Here is a 23,900-nt window from a genome sequence, read left to right as displayed (position 1 = left end):
TGTACCACCCACCCGATGGTGTCGTGCTGGATGTGCTTGGCGTCCAGGCTGGAGTAGAGCTCCGAGACGGGCTCGAAGGCGCCGAGCCTGCAGTAGATCCGGATGAGCAGCAGCTTAAACTGAGCATTGGAGGGACTGTGAGACAGCCCCTCCTCCAAGAGAGTCAGGCACTGCCACACAGCTGCCTCTTCACCTGGTGACAGACACAGCACAGGCAGGTGTGAGCAGGGACAGGCGCTGGCACAATTCCCTCTGCCCGCCTTACACAGGGATTTCAGTGTGCCCAAATAACACTGCTCCAGCACTGCAGCTGCTCCCTGAGGGGATGCTGGGGGAATAATCCCTCCCAGGGAATATCTAGCTCACATATGCACAGAGCTCACTGCTGGGAAAGCGACCCTCTCTGATGAATCCTGTTTAGGAATTCCAGCTTGCACACTGCAAAAGAGTCAGGAATTCAAGAGCCCACATCCACCTTTCTGCCAGAAACCTGACCATGGATTTAGTCAGGTTAAAGACTAAATCTTCCTTGGGAAAGACAAGGATGTAACAAATAACTACATGGAAGGGGCAGGATTATACACGTGGACACCCAGCACTGGACACTGTGGGATTAAGAGACTAACAAGGAGCAGGGGTGGAGTACAGGCAAATTTAATTTAGGGAACAAGTCCCAGCAAGTCTAGAAACAAGGGATCCAAAAGCCAAAGTATGTCAGGAAGAGAAAGAAACGCTCTCAAAACATTTCTGGTACCAGAAAGGAGTTGTCAGCAGAACTCAGGCAAATGGAGAGAAGAAAGGAATTAATCAGAAAAATTAAACCTGTTTATAGAGGTCAGTGAGATTCAGGGCAAACACCAGCTTATCAGAGAGACTCCTGAAATACCTAATATTGCAAAAAAAAAAACTCCCAAAAAAACCCCAGAAAGCTCCAGGCCTAACAAGCCATGCCAGGCATTCACTGGCCACAGGGACAGAGTCTCCCTTTCCCAGCCTCCCACAGAGATATTGGAGCAAGGCACAATTTTGGGAACGTACCTTCCAGCCACAGATCAAGCAGCAGGTGAACTGCAAGCAGGCAGTAATAATCTGAAAACTGCAATTCAGTTTTCAAACAAGATTTCCCTAAAAAGAGACAAAAAACAGTTTGAACCCTTTAATTCCTAACAGGAATCAGCTGATCTCACTGTCAAGTCAGGGTTATTGAGTGGCACCACAATCAGAGAGAACACCACATTTTAATGTTTAGAATCAGAATTGTCTTAAAATCCAAACAACTTCACACATTACTGAGTGGCCTTTGGGGCACTTCAAACATTGACATCTGCTGGAAGAAGAACTGACTCCCACAGCTGCAAGATTTATGAATTAATAACTCCCGACCACAAATGTGTCCCATGCACTCCAGTGAGAAAACCTGGCTTTGCTTAAAAGCACAAGCAATCCTGCAAAGCACAAACAGACTATCTGAACTACCCTGGAAAACCTTATTCATCTTTAAATACATGGCTGAAAAGAAAAAAAAAAGGAACCACAATTCAGGGAAGGTAAAGAGTAGAATCAGAAAGGAGAAAGCCAAGTTTTATCAGCATTACAGATTTTCCTCACCAAACTCCAACCCGTGGCGGTATCTCAGCATCAGCTCCCGCACCACTGCCAGCTTCTGCTTCTTCTCCATGGCGTGGTAGATCCCCAGCAGCCTGGAGAGCTGCACCACACACAGGTGCTGCTGCAGGGCCTTGATGTCACCTGGCAGAGCCACCTCGTTCTCGGCCGCCGCTGCCAGCGGGATCACGTCCAGCAGCTGCCGGATGAACTGCAAGAGAAACCCCGGTGGCAAAGGCTGCACCAAGAGGTGGGGAAGCAGCATTTCCTCCCTCCAATCAAACCAAAAAAAGGTAAGGTGGTAACATCCATGGTGATGTCTGTGGTTCAAGAGCAGCCTTTGAGATTTTTTTTTTGAGCTGTTCAATATCTTTTTTTGGTTGCTTGAGGCTTTATTAAGTTTTGTGAAACAGATAGAGGGAAGAAAAATCAAGAGGCAGGTTTCCAATTCATTGATACACCAGGGAGTTCAAGCATCTGTTAACACTTGTGGTAATAGGAGATGCAATTAAAATAATTAGTTACTGACAGGCCTCTCAGCATACTTCCAGGCAATAATGGTTTTGCATTGTTACATTTCCCTCAGCTCTGAAGTAACACGCAGTAGTCAGTGAGGTCATCAACTCTGACTAATGACTTCTTTTTGGAATTAAGCTGTAAGAAATGCAGCTTCTCATTGTTTAGTTTTAATGGGAGACAAAAGACTCCTCACAACACACAGGTTTGGGCAGCAGCTTCTTGCTCTAAAACACAACATTGTCTGCAAACTGAAGCCTGAGTGAAAGCCAATGAATTTGATTTTACTGCATTTGGTATTGACACAGAATAACTGCATCAAATGCAAGCCTGAGGCAAAAAGCTCAGGAGCAGCACCAAGTACAACACACACCAATTCCAGTTTTCCCAAAGAATTTGATGAATGCTATGTTGACAGATTTTTTCAGTTTGAAACTGCCATGCTGAGCAAGGTCAAGCACATCACTGACTCCACTGTCCAATTTACACCTCTAGGAAGTCAAGGTTGGTGTCCTGACCATTATTTCTGGACTATCTCGCATGTCAGTGGCTCAGCAAGATTACAACCTCAGCTACTGAGGTGGAAGTCTCATGTCAAAACTCATCAGCACCTCAGCACCACAAAACCTCCTCAGTTCCTTGTGTCCTTGACCAAGCTAAACTGCTGTAGATGCTGCCTCAGGGACAACCAGAAAACCACCTAATACATCAGTTTGACACAATATATATTCCAGAATATATTCAGTAAATCAGCAGCAGTTTTAAAGCCAGACAGAGAATTTTAAAGCCAGAGTCATGGTTTTACAAGCACTGTAACAGAACTGAAGTCTGAACTATTATTAAATATAATTCTTCCACTCTTGGTTTTGAATCTGTTCCCTGGAAAGTTAGGATGAAACCTGTTCAGTACTTCAGGGTTCCCTTACAATGGAATCACCATTTCCAAGACTAGGAGTTCAATATCCTGTTGGCCACATTTCCAGCCAGTGGGCTAAAAACACACCTTTAAACATAAAACACCAGCAACAGCCATCCCTGCCAGAGCCACCACTCCCATCAGCAGTGGGGCTGTGGGAACAGTTTGCATTAGGAGCCAAAAAATACTTTAATAAAGCAAGAGAACCTTGCTACCTACACTTTGTTTACCAGCATTTTATCCCCAGGCTCTGGCTGATCCCAGATTCTCTGCCCTCCCCAGTGCTGATCCCTGGACACAATGGCTCAGACAAACACTGGGGTGAGTGACAGAATTCCCAGCTGCTGAAGTCACTCCTGGCTGCTCATGACTCTGCACAAATGGGCTTTTCAGAGAAACTCTTCCAGAAAGAGATTCTGGAAAAAACTGCCATGAGTGCCTCCATGACCCCTGGATTGGGGTAAATGTGTCCCTTCTTTGGCACTGCCAGAGCCAAGAAAAACATCTGTGACATCCCTGCATGGGATGAGGGGGCAGCTTCTTCCCATTAAACAGAAACTTTGAGCTCAAAGCACCCTGACACCTTGAAAAATGGGGATAAAAATGCCAAAGGAATACCAGAGCTGAGACCCTGCAGGATCAAACTTAGATTTAAATCTCCAGTAAAAATCCTCAGAATGAAACTTCTCAAGTGTTCAGATGTTCATGATATCTTCTACAGCACAAAGAGCTCTCTGAATTTCAAGCAGAAAGTAAAAATTTGATGTTTCCAGTCTTTGAATATAATCCATGGGTATTTTAAGATAAAGGGACCAGAGTGCAAACAACCACTGCAGTTCCTGCCACGACTTCTTGATATTTCCTTACCTTTGTGTACTGACTGGGTGGAAGGAGATCCACAAACACTTTGAGATCAGTAAAACAGCAGGGCTTATCCCCAAATTTTTTGAAGTACTGGAACATTAGTTCTTCTGGATCACCTAGGAAAAAGGCCAGGTCATCTTTTTAACATCCTCTAGTAGAAGTGAAATCTGTAAAATCACTATGAGAAGTCTTGGTTCATTCTTTGTTTTTTTCCTCCCTTCAAGATTACAGAGCAATTTAGAAAGCAGAGAGCTGCACCACTGCAGATTTTAACAGAGCTTCAAAGTCTCTGGTAACCAAGGACACATTAAAAAAAGCCCAAGAGCTTCATTCAAGCTCCTTTAGCAGATAATAGCTCAGCAACCCAGGGAAGCACACGCAGCCTCCACTTATCTCACTATGGCTTCTTTTGGGATGGAAAAAAACCCCGGAATTAGGAAATAGCACAGATGTTGCTCTCATCACATTCCCTTTCATTGATTCCCTAAATACCATTTTGTGATGCAGGTTTTTAAAAAGCAAAACCTGGCCTTGTTGCCATAAAAACTTAAATCAAAACCCACACGAAGATTCCAGCACTAACAGGAAGACTTTCCACTAGGAATACAGTGTCAGTGACTGGATGCTCCTAAATCCCTGAGGTCCTTTTGCAAACCTCCCTGCTGGCTTTTCCAAGCCCTGGAGTAGTCTGGAAATACCTGCCTTTCTTCAAAGTTCACCTTCCAATGCTTTTAGAATTCCTTACATACAGAACAACAGGTTATCTCTTCCTAATGAAATCTGTATTTAACACAGTGATTTAGCAGAAAGTTTGTGCTCTGTCTCCCTCTGTCCAGAGATGAATTCCTCCCCAGGAGGGGCTCTTACCCAGTTTGTACTCATCATTGCAGCCCCTGTGCCGCAGGCGCCTGATCAGCTCCAGCTTGGCCAAGTACGGTCCCCGGAGCGGCCGGGAGCTCTTGGACTCCTCTGTTATCCTCTCCTCGATGAAATGCACAGCCTGCTCGATGGAGCAGTGCACCTCCCCCTCCAGAGAGCTGCAACCACACAGACAAAAGGTTCTTGGAGAGGTTCCACTGATAACCCACGCTCAGCACACTCCCAGACAGGGAAACGATGGATTCTGCAACTCAGTCACCACAGAAAACATGAGCTGGAAGACCTCTATAATGTACAAACTACTTCCATGAACTATTGCCAGCCTCCAGATAAAACACCAAACAAAGCAGGGAAAAGACACCATTTGGGCTCTGACATCAAGAACTCACTCTAATATTGAATACATGAACCCAAACAATTTGCTAAAGCACAAAGGGAAAACAAATCCACAGCAAAATTCTCTACTTACTGCTCTTCCTCTGCTGGAGGTGTCCAGGATTCATCGATGAGTTGAAACACTGAATCAAAGTAAGTTATATAAAACTGCCAATCATCTGAGCTGAAACAAAAATCAGGCACAGGACAAAATTTAGGGAATTGCCAAAACAATTAACAGCTAAAACTACGTTTCTTGATAAAGCTGAATTAAGGAATAACACATAATTATATTACAGAAAAAAACCCCAATTGTAATCATAAAATTGTTTCCTCTTGAAAAGGTCTCAAATCTTAGGAACACCATAATACTGAATTTCTGGCAACATATTAAGCAAAAACATTTCAATTCAAAATTGAGGCAAGCTATGAACTCTCCTCCTATGAGTCAGAGCTCAGCAACATCCCCACAAAACACGAAGGTAGCAGTTCCTCTTCTGCATTCAACTTAGATATGAGAGCACAGCTAAATTCAAAAGCACACACCACATCTCTCCTGACAGTTCTGAGACAGATTTGATCACACTGAAATGTTCTGTCTCCTGATGCATCTGCTCCAAGCACTACATGCCTTTCCCACGATGAAGTCTGGCCAAATGGGAGAAATTTAGATGTAGAAAATTTAATGTAAATCATGGACAGGATGAGAAATGCAAAGCCAGAGCCAGCCAATCAGCAAAGAACTTAGAAATAAGGAGGTAAACAACCTTTTATTGCATTAATGTGTTGCCAAATTCTGCCTGAAAAAAGCAGCAACTCCAGTCCCGACCCTGACTCTTCCTGTCACCTTCACCTGGCTTTGGAGTGCAATCTTTGGAAAAGCTTCCCAATATTCTACTATTTTAACCACAAAAGCCACCAAACAAGGCCATTCCCAAACAAGCAGGGGTTTTTGTTCCATCTTTTTTGCAGGACTGCAGGAATCCTCTCTCACTTTTTGAGCAGCAGCCTCCTGGCCAGCGCATTGCACTCGGGCCACCTGTGCAGCTTCTTGTACATGGCCATGCACTTGTTCTCCCGGCTCTGCAGCTCACTCGTCAGCTTCTCTGCAGCAAAAACACATGGAAAGCTCAGCTCATCCCTGCTTAAACCTTCTTCCTCCAGCCCAGCACCAAACCACCAGGTCTAACACAGCAGCAGCTCTCAGAAATATTTCCCATGGAAACCTCCACATCCCAATTCCAAGTGCATTTTAATCCTCAGTTAAACTCCACTAAAATGCAGATATTGAAGACACTTCAAGTTTGAAGATGGCAGCTGCAACAAAGAATATGATCTCAATTTACCACTGCAAAGCTCAGCCCTGAGTAGTATTTAAATACCATAAACAAAGTAGGTAAAACCAGGTTGCCCAAATACCTCCACAGTTTACACTGAGGTTAAAACTGGTGCTAAGTCATGCTTCCTAAATTTTTTTTTTTTTTTGAAGCAGTGGACAAGTCTGAAGTTCTGTATTCTCCACACAACTCTGATTTATTAAAGAATAAATTACCTCCAAGTTTTCCCCTCACAACATCTAAGGCTTCCTTGTACTTCTCCAAACGTTCCAGGATCATGTAGTACAGTTCCACCTTAAAAGAAAAATTAAACTGTAATGAAATTTGCTAGGAAGATCATATCCAGGTGTGCCAACAGAGAAAATAGGGGATACCAGGCCTGCAAAGCTATCTTTAGCATCCCAAAGGGTGCAATACTCAAATTTAGATCTTTTTTTTTCCATTCTTAGTTCTCAGGTTTTTCTTGGGGCCTCCCAGAGAGCAAAGCACGTCATCAGTCAAACCAAACACCAAAAATTGCCTCAGCTATAGGACTCTGAGGCCCTCCTAACCCCCTGCTTTTGGTTTTCCTTCTGTCCCCTACAATTCACATTTAATTCCAAAACATTTTTGATTATTTTAAGTTTTCCAAGGTAATCAAGTTCTCTTAACAGTGCATTCCTTGTCTCAACAAAGCTCAAACCAAGCCTTACTTCAGCCTCAGCTTCAATCTTGTCCTCTTTCACCATTTTTTCCACCATTCTTTCAGCAAGTGGCAAAAACATCGTTTTGGAGAGGTTTTCATCCTGTGCTGAGATAGACTGAGGAAGAGATGGATTATTGTAACAGCTCAGCAACTTTCTGTGATGTCCTTCCCACTGCTCTTTTCACTTTAAAGGAGTGAAAAAAACCAACCCAGGTGTTCCAATCCCCCCCAGCCACCTGTTTGGAGCTGCCATCTGTGACCTGAGAGTGCAACTGCTCTGGGAAATGGCAGCAATAAAATTGCTGCTGCACAGAAAGAGCTCATTTTTGATCAGATCAACCAGAGCCCTGCATCACTGAGCACACAAACCTGCTGGTAAAAACATGGAGCCAGAACATTTTTGCATTTTACACGGCACAGGATTTTAGAGGATGTGATTGAAACCCTCCAAGCTTATTTTTGTTTGATTTTATGTCTGATTTTTAGTGCCCAAATGTGCTGCCTCAACCAGCAGCAGCACAGCTGATCTGTGTCTATTCCTGCAGACTTGCTGCTAATTCCAGAGCTCTCATTTATTCCCTCCAAGAGCTTTTATAACCTCGTTAGAAAGGAACAATTCTGACTGAGATTCTGCAGCTAGCTGAGGATTTATTCATCATCTCTGCCAAAGGACAGGTGGATATCAGTGCAGATGAGAGAATAATTCAAGTTGTATAAAGGTGGTAAGGCAACAGTTAAATTGGATTATAAAAACACCTCAGCGTTTTTGGACAACAACAATAATGCTGATAAGGAGGGCTCAGTCTTTCTCCCAGCATCACACAGAAACAGCTCAAACACACATTTTACCCAAAATCATAATGTTTTCCCTCAGAACATTTCTGCACCAGCACTGCAGTAAAAAAAAAACAACAAATCCAACCAGTCAAACCCAACATTGCACACACCTGCATGATCAGGCTCATCACGGACCAAAAATAATATGGATTTTTGGGAACAATCTTATAAAGTGCCATTCCAGCCTGAAAAACAAAAGACACAAATTTCATCATTCCTGAAACAGATTTATTTCTCAGATCTCGTGATGGGCAGCAATGATGGGAGGGGATTTGCACATGGGAGGATTTTCCCCACTCGTGAGCTCTTCCCTGAGGAAAACAGAGGGTGGAAATGTTTCCAAGGACTTTGTGTAGGTCTGACAAGAACAGCAGCAAGCACTGACTGCCTACACAGACGACAGCTCTAACTGGAACTGGGAACTCCAGGAGGCAGCAGATTTGCTCTTTGGGAATGAGGGGATATCTCCAGGGCTGAAGGACACAGCAAACCCACGCCTGCCTGCAGGAACCAAGTGCCCTTCAACACTCACTTCACATCCACTGACACCCCCAAATTCGGGGTCACCTCCACGCACAAAGCAGGGGGAGCAAAGGTTGAGCAGAGAATTTGGTTGAATCAAAGCAGAGCCAAAGAATTCACGATTTTCCCTAACACATTAACAGCTATTCCCACATTTCCCTCACAGTGCCTGTATCTAACAAAGGACAAGACTTTTACCCCTAAAAAATTTGTAATTAATTTCAAGAAACTACACACAATAGTCTACCTCCACAGCTGGACTTTTGTCCCAATTCCCTGACTGTAGTTGGCATTTTCCAGGATCTTCAGCTGGAATATCCCAGGGCACAGGACACTGGGGTTTATTTTCATTCCTAATTAGTTATCCATCCACATACTCTTCACATCCCTAAATCCAAAAGCACAGGCCAACCTCCCACTCTGACAATATGATACCGATTATGATGATTTGATTCAATTTATATTGAAAATGGTAATTTAATGAGATCCACATTTTTATGTCACTTGAGACATGCAAAAAGTCACATAAATGTTAACTATTGTTATCTGTGGCATTTTCTCCACTCATGACTGTGATCTATCACATCGAAAGTTTGGGTTGTATTGTGTGGTTTCTCATTTCAGGTACACCATAACTCCTTTTTTGCTATTTAAGCTAAACGTGTGCAAAAATTCAAGTCACAGCGGAAACAAGAGGGAGTTCAGCGCTTATTTCTTGTCTCTCTGTGTTTTTTTACACAGAAGAGTGAACATGCAGGCCTTGAAAATCATTTTTCATTTACAGGCATTCTCCAGGCACCTCATATGAAAGGGATGAAAACAAAATCAACCAGTGTGACACTGTGCTGCCAACTGAGAGGGGATATTTCAAGTGCTTTTTAGTTTTTCTTCACTGAATGACATCAATACAAGTTGTATTTCAGATGCTCAGAAAGAGCACGGGGAGGATTTATCTTCCTAAAGTTAACAGAGAACTGAGGGCAGAATCAAATGTGAAAACATGGATCAGAAACTCTTCTTAGATGTGCCTATTCCAGAATTCCTTTATTTTGTACTCTAACTACAAAACCACAGATCAGTAAAAGACACAGCCTTAAGATAACAAAACGTTTGTCTTCAGACAACTCACCTTCAAAAACTGAGGTTCAAACCTCTCTGTAAAAACCAACCAAGAGTTTGACTTCTGCATTAACCCAGCTCAGCTTTTTTGGTAGATTACTCATAACACAAAAATGAGAGCAAAAGACAGAGAAAAATACACTTTAAACCAGCCAGAACACAAATTGTTGGTCATACCTGTTGCATTTTCTTGTATTCTCCAACCCTGGCATAGGCCATGAAGAGGTGGGAGTGATACTCTTCACTGTTGGGGACCTTCTTCACAGCTGCCTCATAAAGTTTAGTCACCAGCTCAGCTAAACCAAAACCAGATGCTAGAGTTAACACCAACTTGGGAATATTTTAAAGCACAGCTCCCTAAAGAGCGCCAGGGATGCTCTGAACAGCAACTAATTGCACTCATCACCCCCAAAAATGTTGCTCTGTCCCCCAGGCACTGCAAACATCAGGAAAAGGAGGAAAGTGCTTAAAAAAACTCCAAACAAACCTCAAAATAGACTTAAATCAAAATAGAGTTCAACAGCAGCAACTGAACTGCTCAGGAGAATTTTAGGTCTACTTTTAAAGTAGGTTTTTCTCTATTTTTGAGCATTAAACTGAATGAAGGTTTCTCCTGCTGGCAGAATGACTGCTCCATGTGAATCATGTATCAAAACAAACACTTTCAGAGCCTAATAGCAAATTAATTATTCTTATCACAGGTTTACTCATATTAATCATATCCTGCTATCTCCCAACTGCCTATATCAAAACTCTAAACAATTATTTCACGCTATACTTTTTAGTAACAGGTCTATCATGACAAAATACTTCTGATAGTACAAAATGCAAACTTTCTTACATTTTCATCCTTCCGTATTTTTTTCTTACACAAACAATTGTAGCTCAGAATAGAAACAGAAAAGCAAACGTAATTTGTGTTTCACACAGTTTATACATCCCTGACACAGATGTAGAAAACATCTAATTGCATTAATTTTCTTGCAAGACCAGAAGTGGAACTGCCTCACACCCACCAGTTCCCGAGTTACAGACCTAAAAGTTACAAAGCTCATCTTAATGGAAATTGTTAACAATCACAGAGAGGCTCTTGTCATTCACAGGGGTTTATGCTAAAGTCAAAAATACACAAAAAATTTTGGTATTACTCAGCAAATGATACTTTAACTCCACAAACATACACACAAAGAAATCAACTGGGAGAACATCATTGCTCTTTTGCAGACTGATGCAAACCCCCTTTTCTGAAGCTGTTTCACCCCTTAATCGTTTCTCCAGCAGTTCACCAATAAATTTTGGTGCTATCACCAAAACTCCACAATAAACATTGGTACCACCACACCACACTCCCCAAGAAGCTGCCAAAAACAACAACTGTTCAAGCTGCAGAAAAGCAGGACAGGAGGTCTGGCATCTTTCAGAAAAGCACAGGAAACTTTCCTCCATCACTCCAACGCTGATGATTCAGTATTTTGAAAACACAAATCACTCCGAGGAACCTGACAAAGCTGATGCGGCCAAACTGGGAGGTGCAGATTTCCCTCCTGGTTTTCACCACTTTCCTGAGGCCTGAACCCCTCAACTACATCACACCTTGTGGGATTTGTCATCTCTGTCACTCTCCTGGGGACAAATTTCAGTAGTTTCATTAATAAAAGTGAACTCCCAGGCTTGGATCATTATCAACACGCTTCACTTAGGACCTGCTACACAACTGTGTTCAGAACAAGCCTGAATGAGGATTCTTTTGCTTTATGAAAATCACTCCAGCCTTACAGGCATTACAACAGGATCACTTCAATTCTGAGGCTCTTAACAGTCTCTCACATACACAAATCCTGGATTTTACACGTTTCCCACCAAACTGCAGGGCACAAACCTTCCGGAAGAACACAACTAGAGATTTCTGGGAGAGGAACAAACTCACGTCTGTGCATTTCCCGGTAGAGAATGGTCAGTGCTTGCAAGGAATTATCATCTGTGGGTTCAAGTGCTGCTACTTCTTGTGCCAGGGCATAGGCTTCATCCTGTTTGCCAGTCCTCTGCAAGCCAATGGCCTTCAGCACCTGTGGACACAACACAGGCAGCTCTCAGAGACACAGTTTGCATTTGGAAACCCTCTCGCTCCTGCTGGGAACAGCCCAACCACCTCATTCCCTCTGCAAAACTCCAGGATTTATTAAGCTTTTAATCCATATGGCTGGGCAGGAAAACTCACAAATGCAACAGCATCAAAGACGGGATCTGACTTCTTAAGAAATGCTGAGGTTGCCCCGAGGCACCATCACATGATTTTCTCTACCTGGAGGCTGTAAAGTGACCTGTCTTGGCAATTTTCCTTAGTTTTCTTTCACTAACTGGCCAGAGAGAAGTGACATAAACGAGAATCAGGTCAATGACACTCTCTGCAGCTTGGGAAGCTTTCAAAATGTAGAAGTGGAGTGAACTGCAGCGGGAAACCCCCAGGGAAATGAGAAAAGCAGAAAGAGAGTCACACGTTCAGGAAAGGGAGGAACAGAATCCCTTTCCCTCAACAGGGTCACAGCGAGGAAGGTGGACAAGCAAAACAGCAAATGCCTCCAAAATCACGGAATCCTGGAGTGCTCTGGGTTGGAAGGGACCTTAAAATCATCCAGCTCCAGTTTTCATGGACCAAGTCTCCCCAAACTGAACAATTCCAGGGATGGGGCATCCACAGCTTCTCTGGGACACCTGTTCACCCTGTAATGTTTTCCTCAGACATTTCCTCTGAAGGAGATATTTTGATCCAAACTCCTGCAGATGGCTATCCCAAGCCCAGAACTCCAAGAGGTGTTTTTAAATCCATGTGCCAAGGTCACCTGGAGTGGTGCTGACAATCAGCCCAGGTGGAACCAACACTCCAGTCCCTATCAGGTCATTTTCAGGCAAACAAGATACAGGTGAGCTGGAACAGAGACATCCTAGAGGGTTCAGAAATCACTGTGGAAGCTCCCAGAGAAAGGGACAGTGGAACACCCTGAGACTCAGGCAGAATGAGCTCAGTGCCCCCCAGTCCCACTCACCTTGGCACAGTGAAGGTCCTTGTGCTTTTTGAGCAGCTTATCTGCTTGCTGGATTGCCATTTTATTATTGCCATTATCGAGATAATCTGCAGAGGAAGAGCACACACAAAATCACACCAGAACACCGAGGCCATTCTGGAAAGCCACCTCCAATTTTACCATGGAGCATCTGCTGTCACACCAGCAGCACAAACCACATTTTCCCTGTGCAGCTCCTCCTAAGCCAAACATTCAGGAAACTGTCATTTCAGGGATGAAGGATTCATCTCGTTGTACTAGTTTTAGTCACTCAAACAAACAAGCTTTTGTAATTACTCCACACAGATCATTACAGCAACAAAAGAGACCCATAATAGAGAGGATTCTGCAGCAGCAGCTCTTTGCTGGCAGTGCAGCTCCAGCGCTTTAGCAGGAAAAGTAGAAATTAATTTGGTGTGTCTTTGGGAGACTTTCAGTGACTTTTAACAGGCAGGAAGTTAGAAACCAAACACATACACACCAGCAAAGTGGGAAACACTTGTCTACAGCATTCATACCTCACAGGCAGAGCAAACCTGTCCCCCTGGAGTACCACTACCCTTCCACCAGGCTGGTTTTGAAGGCACAGCTGTGAAGCATTAGTATTTCCTAGGGAGACATCCCACTATCTCCAGACCATTTTCTCCTTTTTTAGCCCAGAATTCCAACTTTCAGATTGATCTTCATGTTATTACACAATTATAAACAAGCAGTTTTAGACCAGGACATAACCCCTACATGCTCCCCTTCCCTCAAAAACCCCTCTTTCCTCAGCTAACCCAACTTTGCTGCCCCTCATGTGCCACGGGAAGGAAGGGGCTGCTCACACTGCTCTGAGCTCTCTCCTGCCAGTTACCTGAAATTACATCACACACCTTTACCTCACCAAACCTGTCATTCCCATTATGAGCCAGAACTCTTTTACTCAGGGCAATCCTCAGCACGAATTGTGCATCTATTCTGATTCACAGATTTCTATTAAACAGCTCCCACATTTGCTCCCGTGGCCAGGTGGATGCTGTATATTTAAAGCAGAGTTAATTGGGCTCTTGAGCCCATCCACAGCAAACCTCTCACAAGTCAGCCTTTTCACACTCACCAAAATAAACATTGTGGCATGAAATCCAGTTTGAAGCCACAAATTTCAACTTAGGAAACCTCTAACATTAAAACTTTGGGGATTTCTCTGTGAAGAGGTTTCAAAGGTGTGGAACAGCACATAGGAGGCTTCTTGCTTTAAGGCTCTGTCACCCAGTTTAGTGACACACAAATTATCCCTCATGCTGAGCTGCCTGACTGGGATTAACAGCTGTGCCAAGAACATCTCAGCTTTGGGTGTTCCAAAGTAAATCAAATAACCCTCAAACCTCCCTAAAACACAGCAGAATGAAAAGATTGTATTTTCCTAACGAGTCAGGTTGCTGGAAGTCAAAGCAGCTTCCGAAGGAAATGAAGCTAAATGAAAATAAATTTCAGCCAGTGCTAGTTCATAGGTGGGGATGTTCAAAGGCTGGAAATGCAACACCTGAACCTTCAGGTGAAGGGAGAAATGTCAAGATCAAAGATAACCAGAGCTGTCGGGGAATCCTGGGGAACCACAGCATAAACCCAGGCACACCTTGAAATCCAGAGGCAGACCTTGGACCTCACAGTGCACCTCCCCAGCTGCTGAGGAGGGGAAGTTGTGTGTGTTTACCACACACTTTATTTCGGCTTCTGCAGCACCACAGCCTGAGAGCAAACCTTGCACTGCAGAGAATCCTTCCCAGAACAAGCAGAAAGGAATTCTAAAGGTCTCTCCAAAATGAACATAGTGAGATGCTCAACATCATCTGCTTTGGTATCATCTGAATTTACCCAGATTTTTATATTAAAACCATTTCTTACACAGGTTATGACAAGAACAACTGCACATCAATGAAACTGCCAATCACAACACGTATGGAAAACTAAGGAAAAAAACCTTAAAATCGTTACATAAAGACGAACGAACTTGAACACCTCTAATCGAACAACAAAACCATCTTGCTCCCTTTCCCTGGAACCCATCACAGACTCAGCCTGTACTGCACCCTCCCTCTGCCCCAGCAAAGGACATCCCAAAGCACGTCCAGCCCCAAACCAGGGCAGCTCTCCGCGTCTCTAGGGAGAGGTTTCCATCCCTGCTGAAAAAGTTAAGAACGCTTTCCTCAATCTCTATCACATCTTCAGTTTTAGGGACGAAACGATACCGTAGCCCGGGGAAGCGTTTTCCTTTTATTTCTCCATATTTGCATAGAGCCAAGCTTTGCCTACAACCCCTGAAGCAACCCCAACAGCGCAGAACACCGTCGGAAACATTCGGGGACACAACAACGCCGGACAACTCCCAACGACACCGTCCCCTTCTACTTCTCTCCTGCCTCCCAATTAATTCCCCCAACAGCGTCACCGCTCCGTGCCACAACATCCAACCAACACAACTCCGGGGCATCCGCGGCTGCTCCTCCAGGGATTAACCCATGCCCGGCTCCCCCGCGGCAGCGCACAGAGCTCGGGCCGGGTCACCTCGGCTGCGCTCCCCCCCAGGCCGAGGGGCACCCCCGGGGCTCCGCGGGACCCCGGCCCGGCCGGGCGGGCGCCGCAGCCCCGCAGCCGCGGCGGGGCCGGGAGCGCGGGAGGGCGGCAGGGGAGGCTCGGGGGGCGGCGGCGGCGGCGGCGGGGCCGGGGCGGGGGCGCGGGGGGTCCGTACCGTAGATGGGCCGCAGGCGGCGGTCGTTGGGGTCCTGCACATGGCCCCGCGCCGCCATGATGAGAGCGCAGAACGCAGCGCGCAGCCGCGGCCGGGGGCGGGCAACGGCGGACGGGCCGGCGGGGCGGGGCGGGACGGGACGCGGGACGCGGCGGGCACCGGCACCCGCCGGGCCGACACCGACACCGCCACCACCACCACCACCACCGCCGCCGGGGGCGTCAGAGACCGGCACCGACCTCATCTCACCCCACCCGACCGACTCGCCACCGGTGATCGCCACCCGACACCGGCACCCTCAGCAGGCCGGGACACCCGGGAGTGGCACCCGCGGGGCCGCGCTGTCACTTTCGCCGGTGCCGCCCCTGGTCCCTCGCTGCGCTCTCCCCGGCGGGAGGAGGCGGCCAGGCCCGGTGCCCGGGGCTGTGAGGGGAGCGGGCACCGCACGGAGCCATGGCCATCGCGGCCGTGCCCGCCGCCGAGTCCCGCCTCTGCGGCAACTGGTGAGGCCGGGGTCGGTGAGGGCCGGGCCGGGGTCGGTGAGGGCCGGGGTCGGTGAGGGCCGGGACCGGTGAGGGCCGGGCCGGGGTCGGTGAGGGCCGGGACCGGTGAGGGCCGGACCGGGGTCGGTGAGGGCCGGGGTCGCTGAGGGTCGCACTCGGTGTGGACCGAGCCGACCCCGCCGGCACATCGGGGCACAGCTCCTTGGAAGGCGGTGAAACACCGGAGACGACCGTAGGGCCTTTCCCGTAAGCGTTGGGGCGTCGCATTTCCCTTCTGATTTAGCAGGGAACTTAAATAGAAACCGAAACATTCGGATGGAAATCCAGGCTCGCTTTTCAGTGAGGCCCGCGCAAAATACACGATTCCAAGTTTGTTCTTCAGCGGTTCCGCGGCTCAGGAGGAGAAATACGAAAATAGGATCAGTAGGCAGTGTTGTCAGTGTTGTTGTGGAAGTTTTTCTCTTTGATTACTCCTCTCTGCAGAGCCCAGTGGCTGGTAAGGAGTCACTTCACAAGTTGTGTGTTGAATTCAAGCAGATAAAGAAATTACTTTTTCTGTAGTTGTTTCTCCCCAAGAGACATGAGAATCCAGACAGTTTCTTGCAACATAAGCCTGGTTTGTTTGGTCAGTCGCTGCTGTTGGACTTTGTTGCTTTGCCAGGCTTTTGGCTGCCTGGCATCTGGCAGGGGAGAGAACAGCTGTGGGTTTAGCGAACAAAAGGTTATAAAATTAATCTAAGTGTTTTCAAGGTAGATTTCTTGGAAAGCGCATGATCCGTGTAGAAATGATGCTGCGTGTTTGAGGCAGGAGTAAGGACTGAGCTCCAGGTGCCTCAGTTCCTGTTGGTCTTTTTGTGTTTGGGTTCAAGACAGAAAACGAGCATCTTAAAAATGAGGTGAATTGTGGAATTTTGGAGTAAAATTAGGTGAGTTGGGGAATTTTGGGGTGCAGAGGAGTGTTGTTACTGCTGGGGCTCTGAGCAGCCTGGTCTGTGGAGGTGTCCCTGTGAGCTTTAAGGTCCTTCCCACTCAAACCATTCCATGGTTCCATTATCCTGGAACAGGATCTGTCAGGCATAAAAAAGGCACTGTTTGCTTTCCAAAGCACTGTTTGACCTCTCAGAGCCAAGTTATTTTCAGGAAGAAACTTTTATCTTCTCAGACTAATTTATTAACTTGATCCCTGGTGATTACTTGTTTGTGCTGCAAGATTTCCCTTTCACACAAGGAAATAAATCCACCTGGATTTTATCTGAATGCAATGTGACTTTTGCATGTTAAATACATTAATAGCCACCTGTGCTGGAAACCTGAGGCCTGGCTGGGCCTTTCTCTACTCACTTTAAACCGTGAATTCATTGAAATCTTTCTTAGCATTATCTTTTTGTTGTGAACAACTGTTTGGATTTGTTGTCAGTGTGTTTCTGCTCAGTAACCTCCAGCAACTTTCTCACAGCAAAAAGGATATTCCTGCAGTCAATTTCATCATCCATGAAATCCACTGTAGAAGAAATATTGAAATATGCCCCTACTGCAGCGACTCCATCCCAAAGTCTGAGATGAAGAACCACATTGAGTCTGAACATGTGCAGGTGAGAGACATCTCTGCTCTGAAGCTGCTCATTTCTGTGGAAATTCCCCTAATGAGGTCTCTCTGCTGTAGGTCACCTGCAAATGTAGGATGAAGATGGAAAGCAGCCTCCTGAAGGACCACGAGGTTGGTGGATTTTATGTTCTTGAACCCTTGGGGGATGCTCTGGTGTTTCACTGATTCCAGAGCCTTTGGATTCCAGCATCCAGGTTTGTGCATCCTTTTGTTGAGTGATGCTTCCTGAACTCACACCCTCTGGGAGAAGGGATTGGAAACTGCCCTAAAGTCCTGGAGCCACTCAGGGCTTCATATCAGAGGGGTATCTGTGATAATTGGTGATTTTTTTGTCCTTGTCAGTTGAAAAATAGCTATTTAAAGTATGATTGACTTGACTTTTTTTTTTCATTCCTTTACTGTTTCATGTTTCTCCTGAAGCCATTATGTGACTTTTAATAACTCAATCTGTCCAAACAGGCTTTAAAAATAGCCTGTAAAATAAACTAAAATAGGCCAGAGTGGGATTTTCTGAGTTCTGAATCCAGTTGGCTGCTGTCACAGACAATCTTGTTATAAATGTCATCCCTTCCTGTGAGCTCCTTTAGAGACAACTCTGGAACTGCCACCTCAGCCTGCTGATTGCTGAGGAAAAAAGGATTTTCTGTGGAAATCTGTCCAGTTCTAAACCCTGGGAGTAGCTAATCCTGCATGTGGTTCTTCTGGATTATAAAGCAAATGATGATGTTTTATTAGTGCAGGTTGTTCATTAGTGCAGCATCTGCAAATATCATGTATTTAATTTATTTTTAACCCCTTTTGAAGGGGGTTCAATGTGGGGTAAAGAACATGTCCAAGCAGTTTTTGCTGAGCAGCAAATGAGGTGTAAGTTGGTTCCCTAAAAACCAGTGTGGATTTTAGCTGTGCTCATGGAATGCAACTGGATTTTGGGTCGTATCTAAAACCCAAGTCTAGAAATCATGTCCTGAGTGCCTGAAGAGCTCCAGCTGCCCAGTTGGTGCCTCCAACACATCACTGTTGCATTCCCACATCGTAGCTTGCTCCAGGTTCCTCCTTTGGAAGTGGCTGAGGACACAACAGAGAGCTCCAAAGCTGAGGAAATTCCATGGGAAGAGTAACCCGGTGTGTTTTCCCAGGCGTCCTCGTGCCCCCTGCGCCCCGTGCTGTGCCAGTTCTGTGACATCCAGCTGGCCTTCAAGGAGCTGCAGGAGCACGAGCTGTACTGCGGGGCCCGGACCGAGCCCTGCGGGCGCTGCGGCCGCAACGTCCTGCGCCGGGAGCTGCCGGAGCACCCGCGGCTCTGCGGCAGCGACCGGAGCACAGCAGCCGGGGACAGCGGCGGCACCGCGCCCGCCCCCGGGAGGCAGCGCGGAGCCGGGAGCGGCCGGCACGGAGCAGGTACAGGAGGGGCGTGGGAAGAGCCAGAGCGGGAAAAGGAGATTTAGAGCGGCTGTGGGACACAGCTGCAGGGACAGAACCCACTGAGGGACACAACTCCAGGGACACAACTCCTAAGGACAGACTCCTAAGGGACAGAACCCCTAAGGACAGACTCTTAAGGGACAGAACCCCTAAGGACAGAATCTTAATGGACCAGAACCACTAAAGAGAGAATGTTAAGGGACAGAACCCCTAAGGACAGAATCTTAAGGGACAGAACCACTAAGGACAGAATCTTAAGGGACCAGAACCACTAAAGAGAGAATGTTAAGGGACAGAACCACTAAGGACAGAATCTTAAAGGATGGAACTCCTAAAGACAGTATCTCAAGGGACCAGAACCCTTAAGGACAGAATCTCAAGGGACCAGAACCCTTAAGGACAGAATCTCAAGGGACCAGAACCCTTAAGGACAGAATCTCAAGGGACCAGAATCCTTAAAGACAGACTCTTAAGGAACAGAACCCCTTAAGGGACACAACTCCAGGGACAAAACCCATTAAGGGTCACAACTCCTAAAGACAGAATCTTAAGGGACACAGCCCCTAAGGACAGAATCTTAAAGGATAGAACCCCTAAAGACAGAACCTTAAGGGACAGAACCCCTAAAGGGACACAATTCCAGGGACAGAACCCCTTAAGGGACACATTTCCAGGGACACAACTCCTAAAGACAGAATCTTAAGGGACAGAACCACTAAGGACAGAATTAAGGAACCAGAACCCTTAAAAACAGAATTTTAAGGGACCAGAACCCTTAAGGACAGACAGAATCTTAAGGGACAGAACCACTAAAGACAGAATCTTAAGGGACAGAACCCTTAAGTGAACAAAGGAAGGAAGAACTGGCTGCTCATTTGGTAGCTGGTCCATGTGTGAGGTGTTGTGGTTCCTTTCTGTGAAAATACAGGATAGTGAATGCTCCAGAGGCCCCAGGTGGGAATGCTTACCCATGGAATGAGGTGTAAGCCAGGAGTGCTGAGGTGCCTGGGATAAAAGCCCAGTTGCTTAATTTTATTTTTTGTCTCAAAGTACCTGGCTTAAAAATGAAACTGGAGTTGTTTGCTCCCTGTAATTTGGGCTAAAAATTTAATTTTTCTCCATCCTCCTGGATTTGGTACAGGTGCCCTTGGCTTTGAGATGCTGAACTCCAGGAGAAACCCTGGGGCTGAGTCTGATGTCCAGGGGCAGCTGCTGGTGGCAGGTTTGATGTTCTCCTGAATTTACAATATTTGTATTTCGTAGGAGATGAACAGGAGAGACCTGAAATCCTTAATTCCCAACTTCCTGAAGACTGGAATGCTGACCTGGACTATGTCTTGGCTCTCAGCCTGGAAAGTGAGAATAATCCTGACCATAATACTGCAGCTGACATTCCCAGGGATTTCTGGGAATACGACTACACCAAAGAGCCTGGACAATCTGCCCATCTTGATGGAACAGACCTGTCCAACATCTTGTCCTGTGACTCTCCAGAGTCCTTCAGCACATCAAACCACAGCAAAATAGGTATAAACATGATTGTGGTGGGGTTTATCCTTAAATCTGAGGGGCAGGGAAAAGGAAAATTTGGATTTGGAATGTTAAAGATTACCTGAGTATTTTAAAAGATCAATAGCAGTCATTTTGAGATTCCTAAAGCAAAGCAGCAAGTGAAGAAATAAAAGGTTATTAAATTGGTGGGTCTCTGACCTGGGTGTATGGTGGGGAACAAGGTTTTTGTAGAAGTAAAAATGGTGGGAAGGAGGATCTGGGGGAATCCTGGAGTGCAGCTTGTTGTGAGAGGAGAAATGGCACCACGGGGTTTAATGATGCAGCAGGAGGTTTTTACCAGAGCCCACAGAGGACAGGACCCTTCCTTCTCTTGCAGACAAAGACATGATCATGTTGCCCTGCGAGTTCTGTGAGGAACTGTGTCCTGCTGAAGATCTGATCCTCCACCAGGTTTGAGACTTCCTTGTGTCTTGGGGTTTGCAGTGAAGGCTTTTCTGTGGCTGTCACTGAGAAGGGTGTGGTGACATCTGGCATTTGGGTCTTTGCCAAGGAAATTGGTTTTCAATGCCCACCTGGCTCATCAGGAAAGGTGAATTTTCTGTGTTGTTTGTGTAACAGACAGGGTGTAACCCAGCAAGTGCCTTTGCCTCGTTCAGTAAGAGAAGTTCTTCTCCAAATCCGTGGGAATGCAGTGGTCTGCGAGCTGGGGGGTCCAACAGCCACAGGACTGCCCCTTCATCCCAGCCCCAAGCTGTCCAGGCAGAAGCAGACATCATGATTCCATGTGAATTCTGTGGCATCCAGCTGGAAGAGGAGATTCTCTTTCATCACCAGGTACTGAACAGGACAGGTTCTGTTGGGTCACAAGCCATTGTTCAAGGATGGGCCCAGTCCCAGGCGCTCTTGTGGCACATTCCAGGAGTTCAGGGAGCTGCCCCTGCCTCAGATCTTCCCACACAAAGCTCTGGGATCCATGTGAAGGGTTGTGCTACACTGAGGCTCCTGCTGAAAAGTACTGGATTAATTTGAAAGCTCCTGTGATGAAACTGAACAAAAGGGCCTAGAGTTGCACAATCAGAATGTTTGAATCACACAGAAAGTGAAGTGAGCCCTGGATGAGTCAGCAGAAGGGAGAGAGGAGCACAAGGGTAAAACTGGGTGGGAGGGGAAGTACAGAACAGACTCCAGCCCTGGGAGTGGCGTGCCCAGGGAAGAGTCCTCTGGAATCTGCTGCTGCTCCAGACAAGATGGGAGAATGCTGAGCTCACCCATCCTCTGTGTCACGGTGCATTCACATTCCTAGTCCCTGCTGGAGCTGGGGTTGGGTTGGTTGTTCTGGGCCTCTCCCTCCTGGGGGACAGCAAACTCTGTTCTGGAAATGAGATCTGGTGAAACTTCAGAGCTCATCACAGAACCCCAGAATGGTTTGGGTTGGAAGGGATGTTGAAGCCCATCCCATTCCACCCCTGCAGGGAATGGGCAGGGACACCTTCCAGTAACCCAGGGGTCTCCAAGCCCAGTCCTGCCTGACAGGGGGATGGAACTGGATGAGCTTTAAGATCTCTAAACCATTTTGGGATTCCACAATTCCCTACTCACCTTAACACCTCCAAGAGCTGCTGCTCTGCAGTGTTTTCCCAGGAAGTTTCACTGACTGAGCTTCACTTAACCAGCACTGTGTGTTTTGCTGCAGCACCACTGTGACTTGCGCCCTGCCAGCCCCACAGGGGACGTTCCAGCTCGGGAGCTGCCGGCTCAGCCCCACGGGGAATCGCCAGAGCCGGCTCGGCGACGGATCCGGCACCAAGGTGAGGGCAGAGCTCAGCCTGAGCTCCCCTGTGCTTGCACTGAGGAGAGGCTGTTTGCTTCCCTGTTCTCTCTCATAAATCTTCATCCTGGGCTCTTGGTCTGGGTTCAGGGAGGGAGGATGAAATCACTGGGACTGTGTCCTTGGGGTGAGCACTGGGTTGTTGCTGGTGCTAAAGTTACTGTTCCTGTTCAGCTCCACGTCCTGTCCCTGCAGGAGATGTTTCTCCTTGGCACGCAGAAGGCTCTGGGAAGCTGAGGCTGTGCCCTGCTGCAGGGACCAGGCTGAGGACGGAGGTGGCCAAGGCTGGGAACGCGGCGTTGTCCCCTCCAGGGAGAGCCGGTGACGCTCCGGTGGCACGGGGCAAGCCCGGGAAGGGGAGTGGCAGTGAGGGGACATGGAAGGACAGAGGTGACACTGCAGCTGGGACAGCACCCCGGGCAAGGCCTGCTCAGCACTTCCAGGCAGAAACCTTCACTTCCAGCTCCTCCAGGGCTTCTGCAGCCCAGCCAAGGTAATGCCTTTGCCATTCTCCTTAATGGTGCAAATCTGGATCCCCCTGACTTTGCCTGTGGCTGAAAGGGTTTTCAAAGGCTTTCAGATTCACCCAGTTGAATTCAGCTGGTGCTTATCTGAGTTTCAAACAACAAATTTAGGTTTTTGCCTCAGAATAGAACAGACCCACTGGTCACTGGGATAAAATGTAGGTTAAGGCCTCATTACCTGTCCATGGGAGTGCCCTGCTCTCACCTGGGCTCTGAACAGGGGCTGGTTCAGGGCTGAAACATCTGGGCCAAGGTCAGAGGAGACTCGGGGGCCTCTCCCTGGACCTCCCCTGTCCCTGCTGTGCTGTCCTGTGTTTGTGCAGCACGGGCAGCTTTGCCTCCTCTGAAGGTGTCCCTGTCCCTGTCCCGCAGCTCCAGCGCCGCAGGAGGAAGGAGCCTGGGACTGTCGGACGGGCGCGGCGGCCTCCGGCGCCGGAGCTCCAAGGTGAGGCTGCAGGGGCAGCTCCTGATGGTTTTGCCAGGACAAGGAGCTGCTTTTTACAGCCCTCCCTTATTAAGTCATATTTGAAAACAGCATTTTTCTTTTCCCCTTCCCACAAGGCGAAAACGCAGGACCCAGCAGCCGGACACCCGGAGGAGTGAGCCGGTGCCTGTGGAAAACATGGAGCACCCAGCCCTGCCCCCAGGCCCTGCTGGACTTGTTGGTCCAAGTAAATTCTGACACTGAGCTTCAATTTTTAGGCAGTGATGATTTTCTAAATCTCTATTTTTAATCTGTGAGAGCAAACTTCAGGTTTTTATGTCTCTGATCGCCTCAAGCACCACCCCCAAGGCATCAAATTGATTCTCAATTGGGCCCCACCTGAGTTCTGTGTCCGTGTGGGCTCCTTGTGCCACCCAGGGATGGGATTTGTGCCACCCCGAGCTCTGGAGTGTCCTGCCCTGGAATGCTCAGGGACAGCCGGTGACACCAACAGGGAGCAGTCAGTGCTCCTGCAGGGTTCAGGGTTGGGGCTCCAAGGCTTCTCAATGCTGCATTTTCAAATTAAAGCTTTTTAAGTTCCTTGGAATAAAATTTCTCTGATGCTGTCCCAAA

The 23,900-nt window shown here is 47.1% G+C and overlaps 2 protein-coding genes across 4 annotated transcripts in view; one reads left to right on the top strand and one right to left on the bottom strand.

Annotated features, from left to right (window-relative positions):
• Positions 1-15,579, bottom strand: part of NAA25 (N-alpha-acetyltransferase 25, NatB auxiliary subunit) — a 26,328-nt gene extending 10,749 nt beyond the window's left edge. Inside the window, exons 1-14 of the mRNA XM_030285482.4 lie at positions 15,449-15,579; positions 12,700-12,785; positions 11,583-11,721; positions 9,833-9,951; positions 8,125-8,199; positions 7,185-7,292; positions 6,708-6,786; positions 6,150-6,261; positions 5,250-5,339; positions 4,769-4,938; positions 3,905-4,017; positions 1,609-1,816; positions 1,039-1,125; positions 13-193 (exon numbers count right to left, since the gene is read on the bottom strand). Of these exons, the coding sequence (XP_030141342.4) occupies positions 13-193; positions 1,039-1,125; positions 1,609-1,816; positions 3,905-4,017; positions 4,769-4,938; positions 5,250-5,339; positions 6,150-6,261; positions 6,708-6,786; positions 7,185-7,292; positions 8,125-8,199; positions 9,833-9,951; positions 11,583-11,721; positions 12,700-12,785; positions 15,449-15,506 (1,625 nt within the window). The 5' untranslated portion in view covers positions 15,507-15,579. The remainder of the gene's footprint in view (positions 1-12; positions 194-1,038; positions 1,126-1,608; positions 1,817-3,904; positions 4,018-4,768; positions 4,939-5,249; positions 5,340-6,149; positions 6,262-6,707; positions 6,787-7,184; positions 7,293-8,124; positions 8,200-9,832; positions 9,952-11,582; positions 11,722-12,699; positions 12,786-15,448) is intronic.
• TRAFD1 (TRAF-type zinc finger domain containing 1) lies at positions 15,579-23,900 on the top strand. 3 transcript variants are annotated; one of them, XM_030285483.4, is made up of 11 exons: positions 15,579-15,951; positions 17,408-17,543; positions 17,615-17,668; positions 18,694-18,955; positions 20,243-20,506; positions 20,868-20,941; positions 21,110-21,325; positions 22,185-22,299; positions 22,494-22,812; positions 23,216-23,288; positions 23,405-23,900. In XM_030285483.4, exons 1-11 carry the CDS (start codon positions 15,902-15,904, stop codon positions 23,444-23,446), a joined length of 1,605 nt encoding a protein of 534 aa, XP_030141343.4. In that variant the 5' UTR covers positions 15,579-15,901; the 3' UTR covers positions 23,447-23,900. The 3 variants fall into 3 exon arrangements, with proteins under 3 accessions (XP_030141343.4, XP_030141344.4, XP_072792255.1); XM_030285484.4 differs by having other exon boundaries at positions 15,583-15,951; positions 22,515-22,812; XM_072936154.1 differs by lacking the exon at positions 15,579-15,951 and adding an exon at positions 16,067-16,447.

Source organism: Taeniopygia guttata, chromosome 15 (assembly GCF_048771995.1).
Source record: "Taeniopygia guttata chromosome 15, bTaeGut7.mat, whole genome shotgun sequence".
NCBI classification, from domain to species: domain Eukaryota; kingdom Metazoa; phylum Chordata; class Aves; order Passeriformes; family Estrildidae; genus Taeniopygia; species Taeniopygia guttata.
This window is presented reverse-complemented; position numbering and strand designations above follow the sequence as displayed.

Coding starts and splice junctions, on each gene's coding strand:
- TRAFD1 (XM_030285483.4), top strand. CDS start 15,902: ATGGCCATCGCGGCCGTGCCCGCCGCCGAGTCCCGCCTCTGCGGCAAC. Junction 17,544..17,614: donor TTGAGTCTGAACATGTGCAG/GTGAGAGACATC, acceptor TCTCTGCTGTAG/GTCACCTGCAAATGTAGGAT. Junction 17,669..18,693: donor GCCTCCTGAAGGACCACGAG/GTTGGTGGATTT, acceptor GTGTTTTCCCAG/GCGTCCTCGTGCCCCCTGCG.